Genomic DNA, 25337 nt, shown 5'->3' with positions numbered 1-25337 from the left:
TGAGGACTTAAGTGAATGTATGGCTGTATCTACAGGCAGTACAGAAGCTCTGATGCAAACACAGCAATTTTAACCACTGGTCATTTCTGTTGTCTTGTGTTAGTAAGGGGCTTCTATTTCTTCTGTATTCATACTTTATTTATGCAAAAAGAATGTGTATAAAGAAGTGGAAAAGATTTGTTTTGTTCTGTTGTACGGAATAATTTGTGTTCTTCTTGTAGCTTCACAGAGGGAAAAATCCATTGGATCTCATTGCACCAGGCTCCCGACTAGAACTGCAAAACATCCGGGATTCCCTGGAAGCCTGGATAGTCAACGTGGTAGAAAATGTTGGTGGGAGACTGAAATTACGCTATGAAGGGCTGGAGGATTCTGACAAATTTGACCAATGGCTATTCTACTTGGACCCTTTCCTTCATCAAGTGGGGTGGGCAGCTCAACATGGATATAGCCTGCAACCACCTTTAGGTACTTCAAAACATGTATCTTTTATATGGTGATCAGAGGCTAGAGAATACTGCTGCTGCTTTTGTGCTCTAAATCTGCCTCTGGATGCATGTGGTGTTCACATAAACAGCGTGTGATCTGACAGATATTGTGCCTAATAAAATGGAAGTGGAAACACTTAGTAAAAGTCCTACAAGAATTTTCACCCACTTATTCAAAAGCTGCTAAATGGTTTTGCCTGTCAAAACTGTCCACCTGTTTGTGGAGAAGGAGGAACTGAGGAAGGGATTGCTTTCATGGTTATTTTTGGTAGGTTTGTATTCCTGGTGAGAGAAGAGTCATCTGGTTTTGAAGTACTGCTCAACAGGAGCTTTTGCAGTCGTGACTCCAGGTTCATTTACCTAATTAAGACACTGTCTAAAGAGGTATTACGTGGATATGAAAATGGCCTTAAGAATGGGTGCCCAGGGAACAAATGCATGGAAGCAGAGGGTGGGACAAGTAACCATGTTTTTCAAGCATGTGCACATCAGGGTGGTTCATCAAAGAAGCAGGGCATAAAATGGCTGAACACAAGTGGAGTGTTGATGAGCTAAGCAGTGATGTATCATGTTTCCTGATGAGGGGAAGCCTTGGGATAAAACTGGAAAATGTTGAGCATTTACCCTAAAGGCTTTCTGCAAAGGCAGGTATACATCTAAGGTTCTGGCACACTCTGTGCTATGAGTTGGGGAAGTTCTGTTGTTTAGAGCAGTTGGTTTTGTTGCGGTTTTGGGGTTTTTTAAATGTTCTCCCCTTACAGCAAGAAGAAATCATGCTGAAGAAACCAAACCAATTTCTGTTGAAATGACTGAGCATACTGCCTTTTCTAGGGCTCCACCAGTCTTTGCAGATTGTGAACAGGGAGATGCCAAATTGCTGGCAGACACTAGATGTGTGAATCTCACAGTGTTATTTAAGTGAATAATGTCTTTAAAAAATATTAGTTAGCTACTGGATTTGTTTCCTTTTTATGTCTACCTAAGAGCTATGATATACTCACAGGTACAAGTAGTTCCTCTTCTACAGAGAGGTGTGTGGTCTGCAATTACGGATGCTGAAAGAGTAACTTACACAGCTGGGACAGACTTGTGGAACATTTCTTGAACTTTCTGCTTGCTTAAGCCTAAAACAAGCAAGCATTACCCATCTGGGAATTTGTTTTCTGGTCATACTTTTCTCCAGAAGTTTTCCTTAGTGTTGATGTGATCTCTGTTTTCTCGGAAAAACTAGACTGGGTAGCATATGGGTGATACAGTGTTGCTTGACTTCAGTCCCTTTTTATAACATATCAAAATGTCAAAGAAAACAGTAAGTTTTTAAGAAAGGAGGTATTTGCACAGATTCTGAACAAATACAAATTTAGCAGTTGGAGGAGCACAAATCAAACTTCTGGCTTCATTGCTATGTATTCTGAAGGAAAAGAAGGAGGAAGATGACTTCATTCCCTGTTTTCCTTTCTTTTTACTCAAGCCATTAGGTCCTTGAAGAGTGAAGCAGATTGGCAAGAGATCCTGAAGCAGGTTAAAGAGGAGGAAGAGGAGTCATCAGTTCCTACAGATCTCTTTAAGGTGAAGACACAATATGTGTAGTTTAATGCTGTGGATGATATAATGAAAATGCTGTATTCTCTCCCTCTAATATAAAAAAGTAAGAATAATAAAAAATAATCATACTATTGTACAATTCTTGTTAAGTTAGACAATGCACCCATCACAAGTATGTGAGCCATTAGTTGTCATACTGGGAAAAATCCCTGGTTCTGATCCTTTATAATGGTATCTCCAGTTGTTCACCACTTTGGTCTTGCAAATTGATTACTGTCCTTCTAGAGGAGTGCAGAGTGACTACAGTCACTCTAATTGTGTGAGTACATTGAAAAGTTTAACATGTGTAACATCTAATCTCTAACCTGATACAGCTACACGTGAGTGTAACTATAGTTACATACTGAGTGTTACCAAATGTTACTAATGAGTCTGAATTTAAATATATATCTATTGAAATTTAAAAAAAAATCAATCTTGACAAGTAGGAATGTAAATTTAGTCCTTCAATTCTTAGTCCATTTTTCTCAGCTTTGTTTGGACCCACATAAGAAGTGCTGTTGCTCTTGGATGTGTTGGGTCATATACAGAGCAGGGTATACATAATTCTGGAGCAGAAGCTCTGTTTTGCAGGTTTTTGTTAGGCTGAAAATGGAGACTTTTATAGTTCTCTTTTAGTGTAGCTCAAATGTTAGGGGGGGAAAAAACATTTCTATTGATTTACCAGGCAACTCTGTATTGTGAAACATTGCTTCTGTGTGGAATGTCAGAGGAGGAAGTCTTGGGGACTCAGTTTCCTAGAAATCATAGAAAATTGTCAGTCTCAGAGAGCATAGTTGGCTTTTTCATTTATAAAGAAGTTGCTGGTACTATGACATGTTGATTTCTTAGAATGAACTAAATAAATCTCAAGTTATCCCCTTCAGTTGAATTGTGTAAAGTGTGTCTTTTTTATGATGGAGAAGGGCTGGTAATCACACTGATACATCATTTTTCAGGATAAACCTGTGATTGGAGTGCATTCATTCTCTGAAGGCATGAAGTTAGAAGCTGTGGACCCAATGGCTCCTTTTGTAATTTCTCCTGCTACAGTTCTCAAGGTACCAGGGTTCTTTAAGTTGTCCTGCTAAGATTCAGTTCTACTACTACTTATGTTCTTAAATGCTCAGGAAATTCTCACTAACTGATCATATGAAAACTACTTCAAGATTTGAATATAAAGTATTTTGTATGTCTTCCTTAGAGGGCAGGTTGCTGTGAAAAAAAATCTTAACAGCTGGTGGTGAAGCCATTGGATTTGAATGGAGGGGAAAACTTCCATAAAGATTCAAGCTCAAAAGATCAAATGGCTAATATTGTAAAATCCAGATTTTTAAAATTACATGTTATCCCTCATAATCTGAGCATCCAGTTGAAGATAGATTTTGGGGGGGTTGTTTTTGCAAAAGTTATGTCGTTACTATATACAAGCTCTGATATTTAGGTGGCCTGATTTTCAAACAAGGGCCCACACATGGCTGTAAAAGTTGAAATGAAAACTTCCCAATGTAATCATGTTTTGAGCAACTTCTATCTTCCTGTGTTAGTGATCAGGTGAAAGGCTCTAAAGAGACCTGACTTGAGGTAGTAAACCAAAATGTTGCTATACAACATGAAACCAGAGCATTATTTTAAAATCTTTTTTAATGTATTTTCCAAAAACTGTTGCTTCTTCCTTAGAACAGATAGTCTCTCAATATACCTTACATTTTGGTGGTCTCTCCCTTCTAAACTCTAACATACAGTTTCTTCAAGTAAGATGCTCGCTTGTTACTAGAAGGTGCAACCAGTTCCAAGCAAAGCAAAATAATTTACTTTTCTTCATATTTGCTTGTCTTGTTCTCCTCGTTACTTCAAGAGTATAGTGTTTTAACTTGTGACAGTCTATCCTGGGACACAGTTCAGTGTTGTTGAAATAAGAAGTTTGTTATTACAGAATGGTAGTAAGACCACAAACTCTAATTTCCCTGCATTTTTCATAGGAAGATTTCGTACAGCACCTGATCACCTTATTTTTTAAGTGCTCGTACATTACCTTTTATTAGTAGTATTGTTTATTCTTGTTAAGTTTCCAGATAATACAGAGAAGTCTGCTGGGTTATGAATCCTGTAGATTATCTTTTAATTATTTTTTTTAACCCTCACAGTATTTCAAGGTAAAGGGTTTCCATTGTGCAGTGTTGCTGTTTAGTAACATTATCAAAATGGGGGAGAGGGAGCAGTGGATCAGAATCTGCTACTTACAAGACCACATGGTTCTCTTTTGGCTAACTACAGGTATTCAATGAAAACTACTTCATGATAGAAATTGATGACTTGAGACCAGACCGTACAACCAGCCAGTCTTACATCTGTCATGTCAACAGTGCTGGTATTTTCCCTGTGCAGTGGAGTCTGAAGAATGGCTTGCATCTCAGTCCCCCACCAGGTAAGTTTGTGCAAGCTTGTCATGCTCGCTCCTCCTTGAAGGAAGTAGATTGCCAGTCCCCAGAGTGCTGTGATCAGGACAGCACTTTTGCAAAAGAATTACATGTAGCAGCACAAGCAAAGAACAAGAAAGATCAAATTCTGCAAAACAGGAGCTTTGAGGGAGTGAAACTGAAGTTCCCTGGGTACGTGTCTGGATTTGAGAAGATGACAGTGGCTGGGGATGCTGGTCATGCATAAAAACCTGAACACTTGGACAAATGGAGTATGTGTTCCAGGGCTGAAGGCAATGTTGATTTCAGCATTAATTAACGTGATATCAGAAGCCTATAGACTTTGCATTGTATTTTAGCTTCTGGTCAAAATGGAGCGTTTTATCCAACATTTTAAAAATTTTTTTAATATCTTACCACTTAGAAGTTAATGAAGGTTTTTTTTCAAGGACCTATCAGGCAAGGTAGCAGATTGCTGAAATGTTGCTTCAGGATGTAAGGGAATAGGGGAGAGATCCTCAGCTACTGAAATATTTATTCATTTTCTCAAAATGGAAATGTCAATTGTATTGTAAAACCAGGGACTCAATACTCTTATTCATGACCACTCTATTTGGAATGTTTTGGTTTAGCGGCTTATGACACCAGAGGAACAAAGTCCATAGGGTGTTTGTCTTTTACCTTTCCTTGGCTGAGGTACAAAAAGTGGCTTTGCTTGAGGCAGCATTACCTAGAATTTTGCATGTGAAATATGAAATCTTACTTCCTAGGCATGTGACCAGAGCTGACAAAAATCTTAAACTTAACTTCTCCTAGTTCCCCTGGAAATAGTGGGCATTCTGAATTGTGGGAGGTCTCAAGAGCCCTACCAGTACTGATGAAACTGAAAAAAATAAATAGGTACTTCTGAGGTTAGGCCCTTTCTGAGGGATAGTTGAACTTCACAGTTTTTAGGTTGTCATGTTAATACTAAGTTACTATCATGGCAGCACATTTCTGCACTTAGTTCCCTTCAGTTATTTGCTTTTTATTAGATCACAGGGAAGCAAAGTATTCCTCCAAGAAGAATTTAATTCGTCTTTTTCTTGGAAAGATGCTCTGTCTCCTGATGGACACCATGTTAAGACTCTTCCCTTCAAACATGTATTGCAGATTTACAGCTGTTAGCAAACTTGATGAGCCTCTTAGGACATCTAAATGCTCTCTTTAATGGCTTTGCATTTAACACGTTTTTGAGAGAGTAATATGTTGGTATTGTGCACATTTTGAGTGCTCTATTTAAAAAAAAAAAAAAGGTTTCAGAGCTGACATGACATCAGTGAAGTAATCTTGCAGAAACTTTTCCCAAATTTCATCTGTACCCTGTGAAAATGGTGTAAACACTTCCCCATGTCTCAATTGCTGTCCTTGTCTGCTTAGCAGATGTACTTTATTTATGCTTTGGGTTGCTCTCTGTGAAGTCACATTTAGTTTCATGCCATTTCAAGTTAAAAGTGGGAATTGAGGTGGAGCAGGGCCCAAAGTCCCTCTGCAATGAAAATAAAGAGGTCATCCCAAATACAGGAGAACCCTGTTGTGGGCTGACCTCACATGGCTTGGTGAAGCCTTAGTCAGCTGGCAGACTGGAGTGACCCAAAAAGATTTTGGTGATCTGTACTTCATGTCAGTTTAAAATGAGTCTCATGCTGTTAAACGAACCCATTTGCTTTTTCTTCACCTAGGTTATCCTGGGCAGGACTTCGACTGGGCAGACTACCTCAAACAATGTGGTGCTGAGGCAGCTCCCCAGAGCTGCTTCCCTTCGGTAAGGTTCTCTTGCAGAAAAATCTCTCTTCTGTTATATGAATGACATTCTTGGTTCCAGAGAGAAGAACCTTTAGCATGTTTTTGACTTAAATTACTTTTCCAAGTAGAATAGAATAGTTCAGTTGGAAGGGACCTACAATGATCATCTGGTCCAGCTGCCTCACATCTTCAGGGCTGACCAGGTTAAAGCATGTTGTTAAGGGCCTTATCCAAATGCCTCTTATACTCTGATGGGCCTGTGGCATCAACCACCTCTCTAGGAAGCCTGTTGCAGTGTTTGCCCACCCTCTTGGTAAAGAAATGCTTTATAATGTCCAGTCTGAACCTCCCCTGGTGCAGCTTTGAACCATTCCCACGTGCCCTGTCTCTGGATACCAGGGAGAAGAGATCAGCCCCCTCCCTCTCCACTTCCCCTCCTCTGGAAGCGGTAAAGAGTGATGAGATCAGCCCTCAGCCTCCTTTTCTCCGAACTAGACTGACCCAGAGTCCTTAGACGCTCCTCACAGGAGCCCCTTCCAGCCCCTTCACCAGCTCTGTTGCCCCCCTCTGGATGTATTTGAGTACTCTTAACACCTTACCTGTGATAAGTGAGGAAACAGAAGAGTTAATAGAGTACAAATGCATGTGAACTGAAGTAGTTGCATGCCAGTTTCCTAGATAAGGAAGTGGTGGATCAAATGCTTCAGTTGTGAGAAAGAAGGTCAAAAATAAATGATTGTTTTGTGAAACTGAGATGTGCAAGAGTCTGTGGTATAGTCATAAACCAGCATCAATCCTTGGCACTCCTGCAATTCCTGCAAGGAAACAGGGCATGCTAATAGACCTTATTTTCATTTACTTAGTGTATTATTTCAATCTTCCTTCCTTTCAGCTTGAAAAATTCATTCAATTGTATTAATCAATACCAAGTCATCTTAAATTAGTAACAAAATAATCATTTTACATTAATCAGTCAGTGCCTGAAGTACTTGCTAGATTTTGGGCTTTTGTTGGTTCAGTGACAGTATTGCTGTCTTCCCAAACCACAATATGTTGTCAAGCAGAAAAGGGTACTATTAACACCTGCCTTCCAATTCCATTTACAATACTTGGGCTATTGCAGTGCTTGGGGAAGAAATTAAAATTAATAATTATAATTTTTTCAGGAGGGTGTTGCTGGCTATAAATTCTTGTTGCCCTCGTTCTGTCTTGTAAGCTGTACATCTTAGAACAGGTCATTGAATTTATTATCCTTTTTCTGAGAAGAGTTGATCACTGTAGGCTAGTTCCAGAATTTGTAATGTATCGATCCTGTAATTATGCTGTAGAGTGGCTCTGGGAGGAAGAGTCCTCTGTCTGGCTGTTACTTCTTATCTTTAATTCAGGAGCTTCAGAGCTGGATAAATATCCATGCTTATGTTTTAGGAATTTTTTTCTAAATGTGAACTAAATTGGTGAAGTAAAAATACAACTTATCCAAAAAATGTAAAATGAAAAGAAAGCTTCCTTTGCTGTCTTCCAGAACTCATTTGGATGAGGCAGGAATTTTATTTGCATACGTAAAGTGGATTTCTAAACTAGGATAATAGAATAGAGATCCTGGTCAGACTATTTGTCAGACTTACCACTTAGGCAGCAAGCAACAGAGAATTCCTGGTTGCTTAGAATGCACTCAGTCCTTTTAGTGAGTCTCAGCATCCTTATGTACTAACATGTTCTTTTCTAGGTCTGTCTATAGAGCTTTTTAAAACTTTGTCGTTTGTAATATATCTTACTTGTTTTCAATGTGCTAATTATCTGAAATCTTCTCTGATGGTGTGAGTATCTTTCTATGTTACTCAAACACTGAGGTTTTTATGTTTTTATTGCTCCTGTTCATGGCTATTCGTATCAGATACTGGATATACAGATGGTATTTTACTGAAGTCTTCTGTCTTTTTCCTAGTTAACTTCTGATCATGGATTTAAAGAGAATATGAAACTTGAGGCTGTGAACCCAGTTGATCCTGAAGAAGTTTGCATTGCTACAGTCACCAGGTTGAAAGATTCCTACCTCTGGCTTCAGCTGGAGGGTAAGCCTGATGTGGGAGAGGAGGATAGCACTTGCATCGATTCTTCTGTAGTACCATCATCAAACCTGAGGATTATCTGGAGCAAACTCATTGCATGCAGAGTATGAACAGCAAGTCACCATTTCCTCAGTGAAGACACAGCAAAAACCCATTTGCATTGTCTGTGTCCCATTTAGCCTTGGGTGGCAGTGCTTATTTAAGCCAGGCAGAAATGGCATTTGTGCACTGCAGTGTGTCAGTGCTAGGCTGTTGCACTCTGTGGTGATCAGTGTCTTGTAGAAAGCAAGGGCCTTGTAACAGTTTTACAAAGGGTAGTGACTTGCATTCTGAGCAAGCTTTGTCCAGACCTGGGAAGAAAACTTTGAGAGGTTCTTCATTAAGATAAAATAGGCCTATTTCAGCCATTCTCCACTATAATCCCATTCTTTGATTGGAAGTACATCAGCATGCACTTACTATGCACTGTGTATTTTTGCTAAACTATGGATGGCAAATTCCCATTTCCAGCCTTTAGAAACAATCAAATGAGGTCAGGAAAGAATCTGGTCAGTAAAAGGGGATGAGTAAACAATTGATGTTGTGTTCCAGATACACCATAAGTAAAAGTAGCTTCACTGGCAAACATATAGCAAGCATTAACCAAATGAGGTTTTTTATTTTTTTGTTTCAATTTTTGCTTCTCTAAACTGAACAGGCTCCATGAAGCCCGTCCCTGACTGTATAGTGAGCGTGGAATCAATGAATATATTTCCAGTGGGTTGGTGTGAAACGAATGGATATCAGCTCAGACCTCCTCGTAAAGCAATAGGTATCAGTTCTGTTCTATTTGCAGTGGTTAGATGGGTTGATAGAGATGGCAAGACCTTCAGGAGCAGGCTACTGCAGAATTATTGCTGGTATCACTGAATTTGGAAATGTTCACTATGTACAGAGAATCTATGCCTTGTGCAACTGTTACCCTGGCTGTTAGGCCCAGCTGGAATCCATACAACAACTCCAAAACAGGCAGTGTTGGCTTGAGACCCTTGCACACTGTATGAGTGTGTGGAAATGATCAATTAGTCACAATAAAGAGGTCATTCTGTGTGTATGCACACACCCCTGTGCTTGTGCTTATGCTTTTGTCTAAGCTGTTCTTGCCGTGTGTCTGACCCGGGTACTGATTTTACACTTGCACTTGTGCAAGTAAAATTAATGCCATAACAAAATGGTGTTGGGTGCATATACATTTTGGAGTTGAAATAGGGGGACTAGCTTTCTAAATGGGCCAGATGGTAATGATCCCTTAATGACAAAATGTTGAAAAGTAAATCCTACTGTTTTAACTACATGAATAATTAGCATAAGATAGTGTCTTCTCTCAACTAGTGAGCTCTGTTTATTAAAGTTTAATGGGAGTGAGAGAAACTGAAGAACTTCCTGAATTTTTATTAAGTAAGATAATAAAACTGTAAAATTGAATGAGCTGTCATTTACTGCAAGTTAAAGTAAGAGAAACTAATCTTGAGACATTTCTGCACTGCCAGGGACAGAGGAGGAAGTGGGCAGGGAGAACCTTCTGAGAGAAAAGATGCTTTAAAAAAAAAATCCAGAAGTTTATTGGGAACAAAGCCTGAAATTGCTGAAGGGGCACATGTTGCATTACCTTGTTTGATATTATTACCTGACTGTGAAAGCCAGAATTAGCAAGTGGACCTGTCACCTAGTTGACTTTCTTAGTTGCAGCAGTGTTTTCCTCCATAGCAATTGGCTTAAGTCTTGTATGTTCCTAACCAGCTAATTACATTCCATTTCAAAGTTAAACAGTGTTGAAGTTACTGCATCAGTAAAGTGGCGTTAGGTCTATGCACCTAACCTTTGGTTAGGTTTCTGCACCTTTAGGTGCTGAAAAGGAAATCATATCATTCCTTTTTGGCCGGTATTACAGGTAGTTTAGGAGCTATGATGCAAAGAAAGATGCACAAAAGGTGAGATTTCCTAGAAGACTAGGGTTATGCATGCCTGATTTAATGACTTTTTAGTGAAAGTTGAAGTAAACATTTTGGGTTACTTCAAATTACATGGGCCAGCATGTCTCTAGTGCACATGGGTCAGCTATGCTCTGCAGTGACTTTGAACATAGCTTCTTTTTGATGTATAACTTAGAGGAAATGAGTCTAGTATATATATTGTGCTAGAAGTTTCGTTTGCTTGCCTCCCATACTTTGCCATTTATATTTTCCTCTTACTCCTTTCAGTAAACAAGCAGAAAAAAATTGCAGTAGTTCAACCAGAGAAACAGTAAGTAACAGTATCTTTGCTTTTATATTTTGCTGAGTTTGGGTTTTATTTTCATCTTCTTCTAATTGGTAAATCCCGTTACGTTAGAGGCGATTTAGCTTTACAGAAATGCTATACTGAGAGTTCAGAGATACCACAATCCATTTATCTTAATGCTGGTAGTTCCCGTTGATGTTGAAAAAGACCTCTTGTGCTGCTTTAGCAGGAGATAGAAAGCATGGAGTTTATTTTTTAATAACGCTAGTGCAACTTGGCTGAATTATTGATTGGGTAAAGTCACTGAAGTTCTGGGCTTGAAATTGCTGAGCTTGCATTTTTAAAAGATTGCATAATCTGTGAGTATTGGAGTGCATTTAAGAAAAAACTAGCCTGGTCTTAAGACTGTGTTTGTAAGCTTGTGCTTGAGCCTTTTTCTTAATGGTGATTAATAGGAACAATTACTGGATTCCCTTTTGTCTGTATTCCCTTCCCAAATAATGCAGTTTCTGTAATGTAAACGTGCTTAGAAAATGTGGCTGTCTTAACATGTAGCTGTGATTTTTGCACAGCTGATCGGCATATTTGGCTTCAGTGTGAATCATTTAGTAGATGAACTTCTAATAGTTACTTCCCAGGATTAAATTTGGCCCAGACTAGCCAAAAAGGAGAGTTCTCCTAATATCTACAATTTGTCTATAAACTCTCTGTCATGCATATGAAACTCCTTCATGTGAGCCTGCTCAAAAATGCTCAGTAGAATGCCTGACAGTTGGTTTTATTGACTCTTGCAGCTTTACAAACACCAGAGCTGTCAGTAGTCCTGCCAATGTTTTCATTGCTCCTAAAATACTGAGCAGACTGTTCTTCCATGTTTTGTAATTGGAATTCTTACCAGAGTACTTGAGTCATTTTGGTTGTATTTTGTTTAAAATCCATCTTTTTCAAAATGCCTAAGGTAAGACTGTACACTGTCTTGTGCCATGAAATGTGAAATAAAGTTAAAAGGAGGCAGAAAATGTAAACTGTTGTCAGTATCATTGTGTGGTGTGTTTATCAGCATGGTAGTCTGTATACTTTAAGCAAGGAAGGATTGCTGCTAGCTGTAGGATTACAGTAGTCCTTTTGAAATTGAATTTGATAGTTGTTGCATGTTACTATTGTGAAACAGAGGAGGTATAAAAAGCAGATTAATAAGGCTGGAGATGGGGAAAAAAAAGAAATTTAATGGTTGGATTTTAGTAACTGAGAGGTGACTATCTTTACCATCTGTCCCTTTTCCCAATCTTCTTCTTTTCATTTCAGAATTTTGTCTTCAAGGACAGTTCATGATGGACTAAAGAACCAGGAACTGAACTCTTCTGACTCAGGTATTGATCAGAGTGGGCAGGCTAACAAAGACAAAATCCTGTAACAGTTCAGCTGCCTCACTGTTCAGCTGCTCAACCCTCTTCTGTTAGGAGAGGGAAGAGGAGGGGTTTGAAGATTTTTCTTACCTTGATCATTTGTTGAACTTCAGAAAAGAATGAAACAAAAACATACAATTACTTGTGTCCTTCAATTGATATGTGCATTAAACTTGAAAATTAGATTTTTACACCAGAACATCTCCCTCCAGCAGAAGATATGTGGAGCCAAATGTGTACTGTGACCTATGCAGATTATGTTTTTATTGTCACCTGTTACATTTAGTAATGTTGGGAGAACCATAACAGGCATGCTGCATCTGTGCTCTTGAGTTGTTAGATTCTAGCTTGGGGAAGCAGGTTTGTCTGTTTTTTATGACTTCATCATCATGATAAACAAAAGCAATTCAAACAGTAAATGTCTTTGTGTGCCAGATGGCGAAATCTAATAATTTTCTAAACTGTTGCAAGAATGAATATGATGAATAAGTACATCTGCTGGTGAAACAGTCATACAGATCGATCTGTTTGGCAACAAAATGCCTCTTCTGCTGTTTTCTGTACAGTGAAATGCACATCTGAAGCTGCACCAAATGCACGCTTTATAGAAATGATTCGTGCTTGTTTAGCATTTTAATTGGCATTTAATAGAGTCATAATGTAAATTTGGCTTCATTTATGTTTCTGCCAGTTATCAACTACTGAATTTAAGATCTTTAAGTGATAGTGTTGCTCAATCAAGAAAAACTACAATACTGCTAGGGTAAAGCAATTTTGTATTTATACATAAGCATATTGCAATACATATTATACATAACTTTAATTTTGAGCAGCGTTGAACCGTTTAATAGGTTTAGAAAACTTGATGTCACTTCATCAGAGGTCACTTCATCAGTTGCTACACCTTTTGTTTGATGATTGAGGGAAAAGAGTCTAAAAATGCAAAGCAATGTGATACTGCAGTTTAGGATGAACAGTGGGGAATAACTTTGCCAGCTTCTCTGGTAGCAGAAGTTCTGGAGAAGTTTTGGACTGGAAATTTATCTGAGATTGTTGTGTAGGAAGTGCTTCTGCTACCAAAAAGTTGGGATAGTTGTCTTCTTGCCTCTTCTCACTGGTGTAATACCATGAAGCATCAGACTAGCGAGGAAGAAATGTTTCTTTTCTGATAAATGTAGTTTGACAATTTGCAAGCATGCACATAAAGTGTGACATGTTTTGGCAACATCAAATACCTAATGTTGTCACTGTAAATGTGACACAGAAACTACCCCAAAATCATGTCATTCAAGACTTTTCCCCCTCCTTTTTTACAGCTGGTAAAATGTTATGTACTGCAAGAAGTCATTCTTTGCTGGAGAGTTTGTAGCATGTGATTTAAATCTTTGCTTTCTCATTTCTCAGTGGTAATTAATGGAAAGTACTGCTGCCCAAAGATCTACTTCAACCACCGGTGCTTCTCAGGGCCTTACCTTAACAAAGGCAGGATTGCAGAGCTTCCTCAGTCTGTGGGACCTGGGAACTGTGTTCTTGTTCTCAAAGAGGTGAGGTGGTTGTACATAGTGGACCTGCATATAGCAGTGTTATTATAAACGCTAGAGTCTTTCTCTAATTATAGATGGGTAATTAATAAATTTAAGATGATAATGAGTAAAGAGGGGTTTTTGCATAAAATCAAGCATAAATCATGGACTGTTTTATGAATGGCTGGAAAGAGTAAAAGCCTCTCATTTATCTGAGTTACAGTCAGCCTTCTGCTGCTAAACTTTTATTTTAGGTTAAAACGGAGTAACCTGTAATTACCACAAAGGAGTTAGTATCTTTTTATAGCTGTAATAAATGCTTCAATTTTAATTAACAGAATTTAACTTCAGATAATCCCAAAACTCCTTTACAGTTTGTACTGTTGATGTTAAAACAGGAAATACAGATTTTCGTAGCAGAAATGGCAAACTGTTTTCAGTAATTGGAAAATTAAAAGAATTCTCTGTGTTTTATAAGTTGGATATGATTTGCAAAGATCAAATGAAATTGTGTTTTTTCTTTCTAATGTAACTGAGGGAGGGGAAGAGGGAGGAAGAGGCTATTCTTTAGTACCAAAGAGCCTCTTCTCCTGAAGGTGTTTCACAGCAAATTTACAGATACTTTAAGGCAACAGTTATTTTTCTGAAATCTCCAAAAAGGTTATGGAGTGGTTATTATCTGACCAGAGAGGCTGAAACCCAAGGCATAACTATGTGTGCACACTTTGAGCTCTCATGAAATGACCACTTTAAATGCAGGATTCGTAACTCTGAGAGACCTTAAGAAAGACTTTCTGGCAGACATGCTGTCAAACAACAGTGGACAAGAGTCAAGATGATTATTGAAAAAGTTCCATTTTTGCATGCAGAAAATTACCTCATCCTTTCTGCAAGTTTCAGTACTCTGATGTAAGCACTCCAAAAGAACAAGTGTGAAATTCTGTGGCAGCTTCATTTAACCTTGAAGGTTAAATGCTGCTTCACTGCCTGAAAGCATAAAATATGCACAAATCCTGCTAATAAACAGATGCCGAGTGTTGCTAAAAGTTGAACCAATGTGCTTAGTTGTATTCATTTCAGTTATGACTCTTGCTCAATGTATGAGTCCTAGAGTGAGTTTGGTACTTGCATTATATTTAATACTCTTCTTCTGAATTGTAAACTTCTGGACTGCTGCATTAGAAGGAATGAAGCTGCAAGTTTGTTATGTCGAGGTTCTGATCCACCAATTTGGGAATGATTTGGAATAAGCATATACTGAAAATAAGAAATACAATTTGAATGCACATTTTGTACTGTCCCCTGCTAACTTCAGGTTATTCACAACTTTGAGTTACTTTACAGCACCAGAGAAATTCTTATTATAGCCTTATCATGGTTCATGAAAGCAAAACAGAGGAAAGCTTAAGATTCTGCAGTATGATTTTTGTAGCAAGTAGCAGGTTGGAAGGCAGCAAAATCCTGCAGCATTTTTTGGCACATCTTCACATGTCAAACAATCTCTAAGATAAGTGCTTAGATTTACCCAAGGTTATATAGTTTTGTAGTATTCAGCCCCAGAGTTTAATTTAGTGATGTGTAATTCAAGGGCAATGACTTGGAAATTGCTAGATGCACTCGAGACTGCAGACAAATTCTGAAGGTTTGGCAAGATCCAAAGTGTCAACTGCTCTTAGTTTTCATTTTGGCAGTATCAGGAGCTATCTGTAATCCTGCTGTGAATGAGTGCTTTGATGCTAGATAATTTGGATGAATAGAGGTAATTTCCTGTTCTACCCTGGCACTTTAAAACAGATTTATTGTACAAATAACTTAAATGTATTTTCTCCTCTTCCCTCCCTCATGTAGGTTCTCACTTTATTGATCAACGCAGCTTACAAACCTAGCCGTGTCCTACGAGAACTGCAGTTGGATGAGGAAGCTGCATGGCATGGGCATGGAGAGACCCTAAAAGCCAAGTAAATTCTTGTCCTGTTCCCTGCTTAGTTGATCCCAACGGCAATGTTCTCTGCAGTCTATGCTTTAAATTCTCACATTTCAGAGAAGGAAAAATTGCTTATAGCATATCAAGATGCTGACAGCCATTAAACTTCCAAATCTTTATAAATTTCTTCATGAGTATCTGGTGAAGTGCATCTGATTTTAATGCTCCTTAATATGCCAGGTGTGCTCTGCTGCTGGCATGTAAGCAGCTAGTGGCCAAGTAAGGATGGTGTGGTACTGGTACAACATAGCATATACACTGGCAGATACACTGCATGTGAGGTTTAAGATAATTTAATTCACTTGAAGATAATTGTCAGTATTTTAAAGCAGAAGCATACACTGCTCAGGAAGATTCTCAGACTTCCATGGCATTTCCACACAAATTTCTCAGTGGAGGAAGATTCCTCTGAAATTAAGTTATAGCAGTGCTCTGAAATGGCCTGACGTGGAAACCTACCCTAAAGCACTCCCTAGCTTTCCACTGAGCTTTTTGGGTTGGAGCTTCTTTGCAAGATTATTTTGTGCAGAGGAAAAAAGCAGTGATCATATCTGCATATATTTAAAAATTCCAGATATTCCTTTGTAGTCCGGTGATACTCTTGTAGTTATGTCACTGTGTTTGTGTACTAAAGATCAGGTTTTCAAAAGGTGCTGTAGCAGCTTTCCTACATAGTTTTGGACATGTCAGTAATTCTTCTGTTGGATCAGTTTCATGTGTAAAAAAAACCCCACCTTTCCATGTATTGAAGGGATTACTCTGGATTTGGACAACAGGAAGATCATATGAAAGGTCAATGTAAATAGATGTAGCTGAATAGTAGAGGGGAAAAAAAAAAATGGTTTCACTGAAGTTGCTGTGTGCTTTCTTTTATCACAGTAGTGACACCAGGGATATCTGGACTATGATGACATAGTTCTTCAGTGCGTTAACTGGATACTTGCAGGCCTGAGACACCCGTAGTAGATATCAGCATGTGCCAGTAGCTGTGCTGGGAGAACAAAGCAGAAATGAATGATGAATGACTGGCAGATATTTCAGTGTAGCTTTGTCAGTGTCATGGAAAGGATGATGGAAAAAAAAAGAAATATTTTCATAATTTAAATCAAACAGGAGCAGTATATGTAGTCATGGCAAGTGACTGTTCTGACAAATTGTTCTGCAGTTAGATGAAAGCTGATTGGAAATGTGACAGTAGTTCATTTGTTTGCCATAGTATGCGCATAGAATGGCTCACTAGAAGCTGTTTGCTGTTACCTTTATTAGCTGAATTGGTGCACTCCATCTTGGTTTTAGGAACCAGCTGTCTACATGACAGTGGACACTTCTGCAGTCTCATAAAAACAAGGAAAGCACAAGCCATTAGTGAACAAAGAAAACAAAACATCTAAACTCTGGGATAGTCCTCTCAGTATTTGTTTGGTACTACAGGCATCTCTCTGATGCTGGCTTTTTTTCTTTGCCTGAGGATCTGTCATAAGAGACAAGAATACCTGTTTCCTGGACTTGTCAGTCCATAAAGTTCATCAATGCTCAGATTTTCCCTCAGTTTGATCTCAAGACAATATTCTCATACACCTCCTCTCAATGAAGTACTTTTATCCTGGCAATTAGAGGATTCCTGAATTATGACCATATTTTCAATGCTAGGTACAAAGGGAAGAGCTACCGTGCAACTGTGGAGGTTGTGAGGACAGCAGACCGGGTGGCAGATTTCTGTAGAAAAACATGCATCAAGCTGGAATGTTGTCCAAACCTCTTTGGCCCACAGATGGTGCTGGATAAGTGTTCAGAGAACTGCTCTGTCCTGACAAAGACTAAATACAGTGAGTAGGTTGCTGAACTCAAACCAGGGTGGGACTTGGGATGTTATATTTTGGTTTGTTCTGGCTTTGCCTCCAGAAGGAATCCAAAATACATGGCTTTGTTTACACAAGTCGCAGCTCAAGCACTACATACACAGGCTTACAAAATATCCATGTGCTAGTGTATAGGGGAGGAAAAATTAATTCTGTAGTAAGTGTTAGAACCTTGGCTTCACTTTTTGGTGTGTGCTTAAAGCTTTATCTTCTTAAGACAACTTTTGGGACAAGAACTGACTCTAATATGATATAATTTAAGTGGCATTGTAATTGATTTTACCATTTTTTTGTGGAACAAAATAAAACATCTTCAAGCTCTTTTCCTTAGGTTTTTAGGTTTTTCTTTAACTTCAACCATTTTACACTGTGAGAACAAACAGCTCATTGAGGTCATGTTTAAAAACTACAAAACATCACAAAAAGCTCCATTAAGTTGGACCAAGTCTGTGGCTGATGATTTTTGTATAAAGTCTGATCATTTGGGCCCTCTCAGAGATAAAGTAAATCTTTTTAGGGCAAATAAAATTGGTTAGTAACTCTTTTTCCTTAAACCAAATTGAAGAGGAAAATATAGACATAATCATTGTGAAGTTTTGCAGAATTGGGATTTCAACTGGGAAATGTCTTTCTACTGATTTTCCAGTCCTGATGATGGACAAACCTAAGCAGTGACACTGAAGGTGCATTTCAACATGGTGCTCCTTTCTTCTGTTCTGGTAGCACACTATTATGGAAAGCGGAAAAACAAGCGGATAGGTAGGCCTCCGGGTGGCCACAGTAACCTGGAAGTAGCCATGAAGAAACCAAATAAAAGACGGAAGAGACGAAAACATTTTTTTGTTCATAAGAAAAAACGTTCTTCTGCTTCAGTGGATAACACTCCAGCTGGATCTCCCCAGGTATGAGACTGCCAACAACTTTAAGTGATGCGGTATGTGATTTTTGACCAGCTACATTTGAAACAACAAACTCTTAGTTCCTTGTAACCTCAGGTTACAGCTGACAAATGGGTGGCAATTGTAGCTTTTGTCCTAAACTTACCATTTTTTTTTTATTTTGTCACTTTTTTTTTTTTCCTACCTCTTCAGGGCAGTGGAGGAGAAGAGGATGATGACCAGGATGAGGTAGATGAAGAATCTCTGACTGAGGATAGTACCTCAGAGCACCAAGACGAATTGCTTGAGGAATCAGAGGTATCAGAGAAGAAATCTCTGTCATCTTCTCCTACACAGAGTGAACTGTCTCATTCCCTGGCTCAGGACCGAGACAAGCGGAAGAGGAAGCTCAGGACCTTTTCCTTTTCTGATGATGAAAATAAACCTCCTTCACCAAAGGTAACTTTGAATGTAGATTTCTGTTCTAGCTTGCTCACTGTTGGGCAAGCACAAATATCTTGGGAGTATTCACCATCATATATGTGTTTTCATAAAATGCTGTTGTTACCATTGTGAAGATACTACAGAATAATTAAAAATCATTATTTCTATTGCAGTCGTATTACAGGACTGTAATAAAAACTAAACAGAAAGCTGTAGCCAGAACGGTGAGCTTTCCATTAGCACTCCTCTTGGTTCAACCAGAGCAGTGATGTGGTGTTCACCAAATCCTGGTTTTAGTTCCCTTCTTACTGTCTCTAAAAATATTATAGCCTCCGCCCTCAGCACAATGCTGTTCTGCACATCTCTGCTAACCAAGAAACCTCTACAATTTGAGCTCTCATTAGAGCTTTATTTGGCAGCTGAATGTTTGAGTATAGGGGAGTAGAGGGGAGCATTAGTCCATTGCATATGTAATATTTTGGGAATTCTTTTTGTGCTGGGTGGCTTGTCTAGGACATAAAGATGGAAGCTGCTGAAAAGCTGCAGCTGGACAGTAACCCTCTGGAATGGAGTGTGGCTGACGTTGTACGATTCCTCAAATCCACTGACTGTGCACCACTGGCAAGAATTTTCCTTGATCAGGTATCATTTTCTGTCTTGAAATGTCAAGTCTGTCAATTTGCTCCTTGTCCTTGAATCACACAAAGAAGCTAGTTTAAATTTCATAATAGGGTTTTGAGGAAACAAACACATGCACAACCTGTAGTTTGGGAGAGGAGACTTAAGGGAACGACCAGAATTTTTCAGGTTTCTTAGTACTGGTGAAGTGTGTTTCGGTCTGTGAAGCATCCAAATCCCAAAACTATAGAGAAGGCCTGCAACTAAGCACCATGAAAGCAGGAGCCTGTTTTCTAGGAGATAGTTTTTCCACTTGTGTTGACTTTTCCAAATTATAAATATTTTCTATTTTGCAGACTAGCTGTAGGTGTTGTACAGCTGCACAGCAAGTGAATGTTTTTGTGTTACAAAGTACAACAACTAGAGTACCAGCATGAGTCAGGTTAACATTGTACTTGCATCTTGGTTAAAATTTGCCATAAAACCCCCCATAAAAATACCATCTACCAAAACTGTAGTACTAGAACTAATGATGAGTATGGTTTGTGGTAGATGTTCCAGAAGATGTACTTTTTCTTTTAGAACCTCTGTTTCTATAGAGGTTAGGTAAAACAACTTTCTGCATTAAATTCCCATGGTTTCTGTTGTTAGGTTGATTTTTTACAATAGCATCTCATGAGATTCTGTCCTTAGCCAGTGAATTTGAGCTGACATCTTAAGAAAGGAGTTACTTTGTTGTGAGAAAAAATTTTAAGCTTCCTGGAGTAGCATGAAATAAACATCTAATTCACAAATGGTCATGAATCTGAAATTACAGCAAAGCTGAAGGAGCAGGGAAAATAAAAATGCGAAGTCACTATGGAGTTTTTGTCTTCTGACAGGAAATCGATGGCCAGGCACTGCTGCTGCTGACCCTGCCCACCGTTCAGGAGTGTATGGACTTGAAGCTTGGGCCAGCGATTAAACTTTGCCATCACATTGAGAGGGTCAAACTTGCCTTTTACCAGCAGTTTGCTAACTGAGGAGCAGCCAAGTTGAAGTGGACCTTTGAAGCACAACTACAAAACCATGCTCCCTTCTCTCTAGCAAGGAAAGCCAAATGAAGTTAAACTGAGGTCCTGGTGACCTAAAAGCATCTGTCAGCCTCAGTTTTTCACTTTGACAAGGGGAATACAACATCTGGAGCAAAATGCCAATGCAAACACAGGGGCTACTCTACCAGCTGCCAGCTTGGGAACACAATAGTCTCTTGCTCTATGGTTCCCTTTTTTTTAATGTATTTTTTAATGATACAGAAAAGTCTCCTCTGGTGGGAAATGACATTTCAATAGTTCTGTTGGCACAGAACTTTAAAAGGAGAAACAGATCCTGTTTACGTTAGCATGTAGGCTGCCAGAAATAACCTTTCTCTGTTCCTGATGATTCACAGAATCCCCTTCCTTCCCTGTGGATGAACACTTGTTTTACCACAGCACTGGCTTTGGAATGTGCTCTTTGCACATTCGTGTGTCAATGTTAGGAGTTTTTTAATGAATTTGTTCATTGTTAGGACAACGAAGTGGCCACAGGGTTCTGAATGTACAGTATAGCAAGAGTGTGGTTCTTTTTGCGGTTTTTTGTTTGTTTTTTGGTCTTTTGTTTTGTTCTTGTTGGGTTCTTGTTTTGTTTTACTACCTCTGTAGCCTGAACAGTAGAAGTGATGAACTAAAAAGGGAGGGAACTACTTCTGCACAAATTGTCTGTAGCTGCACAGCAGTCTCTCTTCTGTAGGCATGTCAGGAGTACAAACCAGTATCAGCATACAGAGCTTCTGTTCCAAAGCTTTAGCTGAAACCTGTGTAGACTTAACCTGGATGTTACCTTTTTCTCAGATGTCAGAAAACGTAATTATTTTGCACTTCTCTTACAGATGGGCTGTAGGAAAAAAGGAAAGAGAAAGTGCCTCTGCATTTTCTGTATTTTGGTTGTCAGATAATTATTTTTTTTTTCCAATTGTGTGAAGTTATTTTCTTTTTTCTTATAGCAGACAGTTGGGCCATGTACACAGAGCCTGTCAGCAGACTTTTGCTTTGCTACCTGAACATCTTTTTAGAGAATACACTAAGGAAACTGCGATCAATAGAGGACTGCAACTTTAGCTCCACCAGTGTTTGCATACTGGAAACTATCTTATGAGCATGACTTTGTATTTTTAACTACTTAGAGCTGCTCAGGATCGGACTTGGTGAAAATGTGGGACGTTGGGAAGGAGTCTGTGTGCTTTTTTTAGAGAAAAGGACCAGAGGGACATCTAGTTCCATCCGTAGACCACAGTTAGGATGAACTGCTGATTTTAATTTTCCAGGGTAATAAAACCCAGTCAACTGCTTGCTGTAGACCTGTGCTTTACACTTTAAGTAACAGGGCTTACATTACTTTTCATTAAAGTTGTGGGGAAACTTGCATCAGACTCAAGATCTGCATCAAATAAGCATTAGGTTTCAGCTGGCTTGCATTCATTCACTCTGCCTGTTCTCAGAGTATTTGGAGGAGCACAGGCAGGAGCTTTATGGGTGCAGCCCTGGGCCTTTATCTCCTATGCAGATATATTTTTGTAGAAAGCCCCTGGTACACTAAGGTGTTTGAGGTAGGAAGGTTCTTACTGCAGGAATTCTTTTAGGAAAGACGCATTTGCTGGTTTCTGATACACTGGTTACTCTGGTCAAATGGATTGATTCAAGCATCTCTTCAGCCTAATGTGGTCCATTATTGTGATGCTATGAGCTGTAGGATTCAGCGAGGAGGTAGTCTGTAAGCTAAGAGCTGAGCTTGCACAGTTTGTGTCTGTATCTGCCACATAGGTGTTGAGGGGGAGTTCCCTCCAATGAAAAATTTTTAGAGTAAGCAAAACTAAATAACTGGTGTTTATTTCTTTTGCCCCTTAGAACAACTGCCTAGTCAAGGCAGAACTATTAGAAAAGTGCTAAAATCAGATAATTTTTTTTCCATTCCAAAATTGAAATGTAAATATCAGACAGACTGTTTACTAGCTGAGTATTCTTGATGGAGGGAGGGCAGAGTGTAGCTAGGACACTTTTTTTTCTCCCAAGTTGTTAGAAGAGCCTGAAACATAATTAAATTGAAATCAAAATGACTCTTCTTTCTCACAGCAGACATGTGGCCAATAAGTGGCCATTTTGTCTCTTCATATTGTGCTTAGGTCATCTGCCTGTACTCCATTCCCTTAGGACAAGCTCAGTGATAAACCATTAGGCCTGAGAAAAATTTTGAAAAAAACGCTGCCTTGCTATCAGCGTCTTGTCTTGAGAAATTTGACCAGCAGAGAACTTCTGGGCTGGAAGATGATGCTTTTGGATCATATTCGTCATTCTTCAGGGTTTCCAGAATTCTATTGCACTGATGTCCAGCAGAATTGACCTGCATAGCCAAGAGATGTTGCTTCCACCTTCCCCATGGACAGATAGATGTCTTTTTAAGTAGCTGTCAGGAAAGAACAGAGCTTAAAGGGTAATTTAGTGAACCTGTTAACATGGTGCCTAGGGTTTTAAATACAAATGTCATACTTCTTTTTCTCAGTAAATAAAGCAGTCAGCAGTTTCAGAGGTTAGTGGGATACTTACTGGTCACCTTTGGTATGTTTTATAGGCTGGATTTTTCTGCCTTGTTTTGGGAGGCACTGACAGTCTGGTCCCAATGGGATCTATTTTTGTTGAGATTTTCAAAAGGGATGTTTTCATTATTTGTGAAATATTTTTATGCTGCACACGGGTACTGTACACTCTGTTTCCTGGAAAAAATGCACTCTTTTATTGCTGGATTTAAAAGGGATAATTGGGGCTTTATCTTGATGGATGGTGTTTCTACTTGACTCTGTTCAAGTTCCTCTTTCTCTATGCGTGGCAGATGACACAACTGCACTTATATTTGTTCACCATATTCCAACATGACTTGAAATGCTCACGCGCTGCTTTAGTTGCTCTGTTTCTTCAAAACTGGATTTTGTGTAGCTGATGTCTGAATCCTGGCTTTGGGTGATACTGATGTTTCACCAGCAGGAGTTGCTGGGACTGCAGTAATTTAGGTTTCAGGGATTTGTGCTGTCCTCTACCATATCATTCACGATAAGATACAACAATGCTGGAGTCGAGGAGAAAGGCAGTGATGTCTTGCAGTTGTCTTCAGTACAAGAAAATAAGCCCTCCACTGGGCCTTGTGTACTGTGGATGTGGATGGTAAAAGGCAACTACCCTTGACTGACCCACTGAGGGTTTGTATTCTAGCTTGTTTTCATAGGCATTGTACAGTCGTGGTTTTGCACATCATAGCTTTAGAAACCTGGTGGTACTTCCATGTGGCACTTGTACTCTGTGCTAAGCTTAGCCGTGTTAGGCAGAAAGATTCTGTTGAGTCACCATATTGTGCTTTCTGCACCAACACAAGGATTCTGTAACAAAAGTATTTGACCTCCAAAAATGTCATGGAAGGTTAATGTGGTAGAATTATCCCCCACAAAGCATGAGCAGCTCGCAGTCCATCCTAAACAGAAAGCAATCCTTCCAGAAGAGAAAAGGTACAGCACTGATATTGGTGAATGAAGACTACTTTTTTCTAACGCTAAACATTTCTGAGAGTTGCTCTTTGAGGAATGAAATAAAAGGCAGATTCATTTGTGTGTTGTATAGAACTCCAGCAGTGTTTGCAGTCTCTTCTGGGATTAATGGAAACAGTACGTACAGAGTTCAGGAGTGGTTGAGATTACTTTCTCTTGTCACAACTTTCAGCAGTATTTTGTTGTTGCTTTAGGATTTGCTAGTGTTTGTTCTCAATTCCAATGATGCTTTAAAGAAGGGAAGGAGTATTTAGCTGCTAAGTCCACGGAAATGTAAATATAATTTACAGTTGATTGGACTGAGCACTCCATTCTTCTGTTAAAGTACGAAGACTTGGTACGTTGTTAGCAAAAAGCAAAGTGGCTTGCAAGATTTTTGAATGTAATGGAATATGCTTCAAAACTGTCAAGCTCAATTTGGAGACTGGATACCTTTGGACCAAATCTGTTGTTAGAGGAGAAGTTACTAGATGAAGTAGCCTTACCAGAAAGCCAAAAATACAATGATCCTATACAAACCTACTCCTTAACCAGTCCTGTCACATAGTGGCAGACTGGTTACTGCCTACTGTGAGCTCGAATTACCTAAAAGTAACTAAGCACAAAGACTCCTCTGTCAGGAGACTTCAAATGTTGGCTGAAGGCTCCATTTTAAAGGGATTGTGTGCTGAACCCCCATTTCAGAGTGCTGCCGACCTTCCCCAAACATGCATGTAGCCTTGTTTTCAAAGGCAGCCTTTTGGGTGAAGGATTAGAGTGGGACTTGGGAACACCAGATAAAACAAGCCTCTTTTATTGTTATGTGTTTTTTCTAAAAAAAAAAATAATAATAAAAAAAAAAAAATCTGTATGAAATATAGCAAAAATTAGTAGGTTAGTGACACTTTGTCTCCATGGTCATTTCTAGCTTCCTCAACGTCACATCTGTTGTTCTGAAATGCACCAGACATATAAATGGACTTTTTGATGAGAAGACAAAGTTACTCTGTTGGGTGCAAAGCCAGCAGTGTTTGGCTCAGCTTTAAGCCATGGAAGCGAGCAGGTCTTGCACTGACAAAATTCAAGAGGCAGTAGGTCTAACTGACTTAGCACAGACATGGGCACAGAGCCTGTGGAAGTCCTCTAGCCTTGCACAGTTCAAGAGGAACGGGCCTTCTGCTTGAAACACGGGGACAGCTCACTCAAGTTGCATGAATGAACAGTGAGGTCTGGGCACAAATGAATTCTTGCCCACTGAAAGCTCTTGAGCACCACTTTCCAAGAAACCTCATGGAAAAAAAAATTCTGGAGGTGTCATGTTTCTCCTCTACTCTTTCATTTATTTTTTTTTAATTTCTGTTTAAAATAAATTTTAAATAATCTTTGTAGACAATCAGAGGTCTTCTAGGAGACTCTACCCTAAAGGGTACCA

The 25337-nt window shown here is 39.1% G+C and overlaps 1 protein-coding gene across 3 annotated transcripts in view; it reads left to right on the top strand.

Moving 5' to 3' along the window:
• The window catches only part of SFMBT1 (Scm like with four mbt domains 1), a 79687-nt gene extending 54981 nt beyond the window's left edge, over positions 1–24706 (top strand). The window contains exons 6-22 of one of the 3 annotated variants that reach the window (XM_074914366.1): positions 222–468; positions 1960–2057; positions 3032–3133; positions 4350–4500; positions 6214–6296; positions 8223–8349; positions 9044–9157; positions 10587–10629; positions 11911–11975; positions 13416–13555; positions 15383–15492; positions 17169–17344; positions 18101–18279; positions 18469–18504; positions 18613–18714; positions 19213–19341; positions 20199–24706. In XM_074914366.1, coding sequence (XP_074770467.1) covers positions 222–468; positions 1960–2057; positions 3032–3133; positions 4350–4500; positions 6214–6296; positions 8223–8349; positions 9044–9157; positions 10587–10629; positions 11911–11975; positions 13416–13555; positions 15383–15492; positions 17169–17344; positions 18101–18279; positions 18469–18504; positions 18613–18714; positions 19213–19341; positions 20199–20339 — 2043 coding nt within the window. In that variant the 3' untranslated portion in view covers positions 20340–24706. Of the gene's footprint in view, positions 1–221; positions 469–1959; positions 2058–3031; positions 3134–4349; positions 4501–6213; positions 6297–8222; positions 8350–9043; positions 9158–10586; positions 10630–11910; positions 11976–13415; positions 13556–15382; positions 15493–17168; positions 17345–18100; positions 18280–18468; positions 18715–19212; positions 19342–20198 lie in introns of all 3 variants that reach the window. The other 2 variants (XM_074914367.1, XM_074914365.1) reach the window with 2 other exon arrangements.
• The last annotated feature ends 631 nt before the right edge of the window (positions 24707–25337 follow it).

The sequence above is a fragment of the Athene noctua genome, chromosome 10 (assembly GCF_965140245.1).
Source record: "Athene noctua chromosome 10, bAthNoc1.hap1.1, whole genome shotgun sequence".
Classification (NCBI taxonomy): Eukaryota; Metazoa; Chordata; class Aves; order Strigiformes; family Strigidae; genus Athene; species Athene noctua.
The sequence above is the reverse complement of the archived record's forward strand: the minus strand, read 5'-3'. Positions and strand labels throughout refer to the sequence as shown.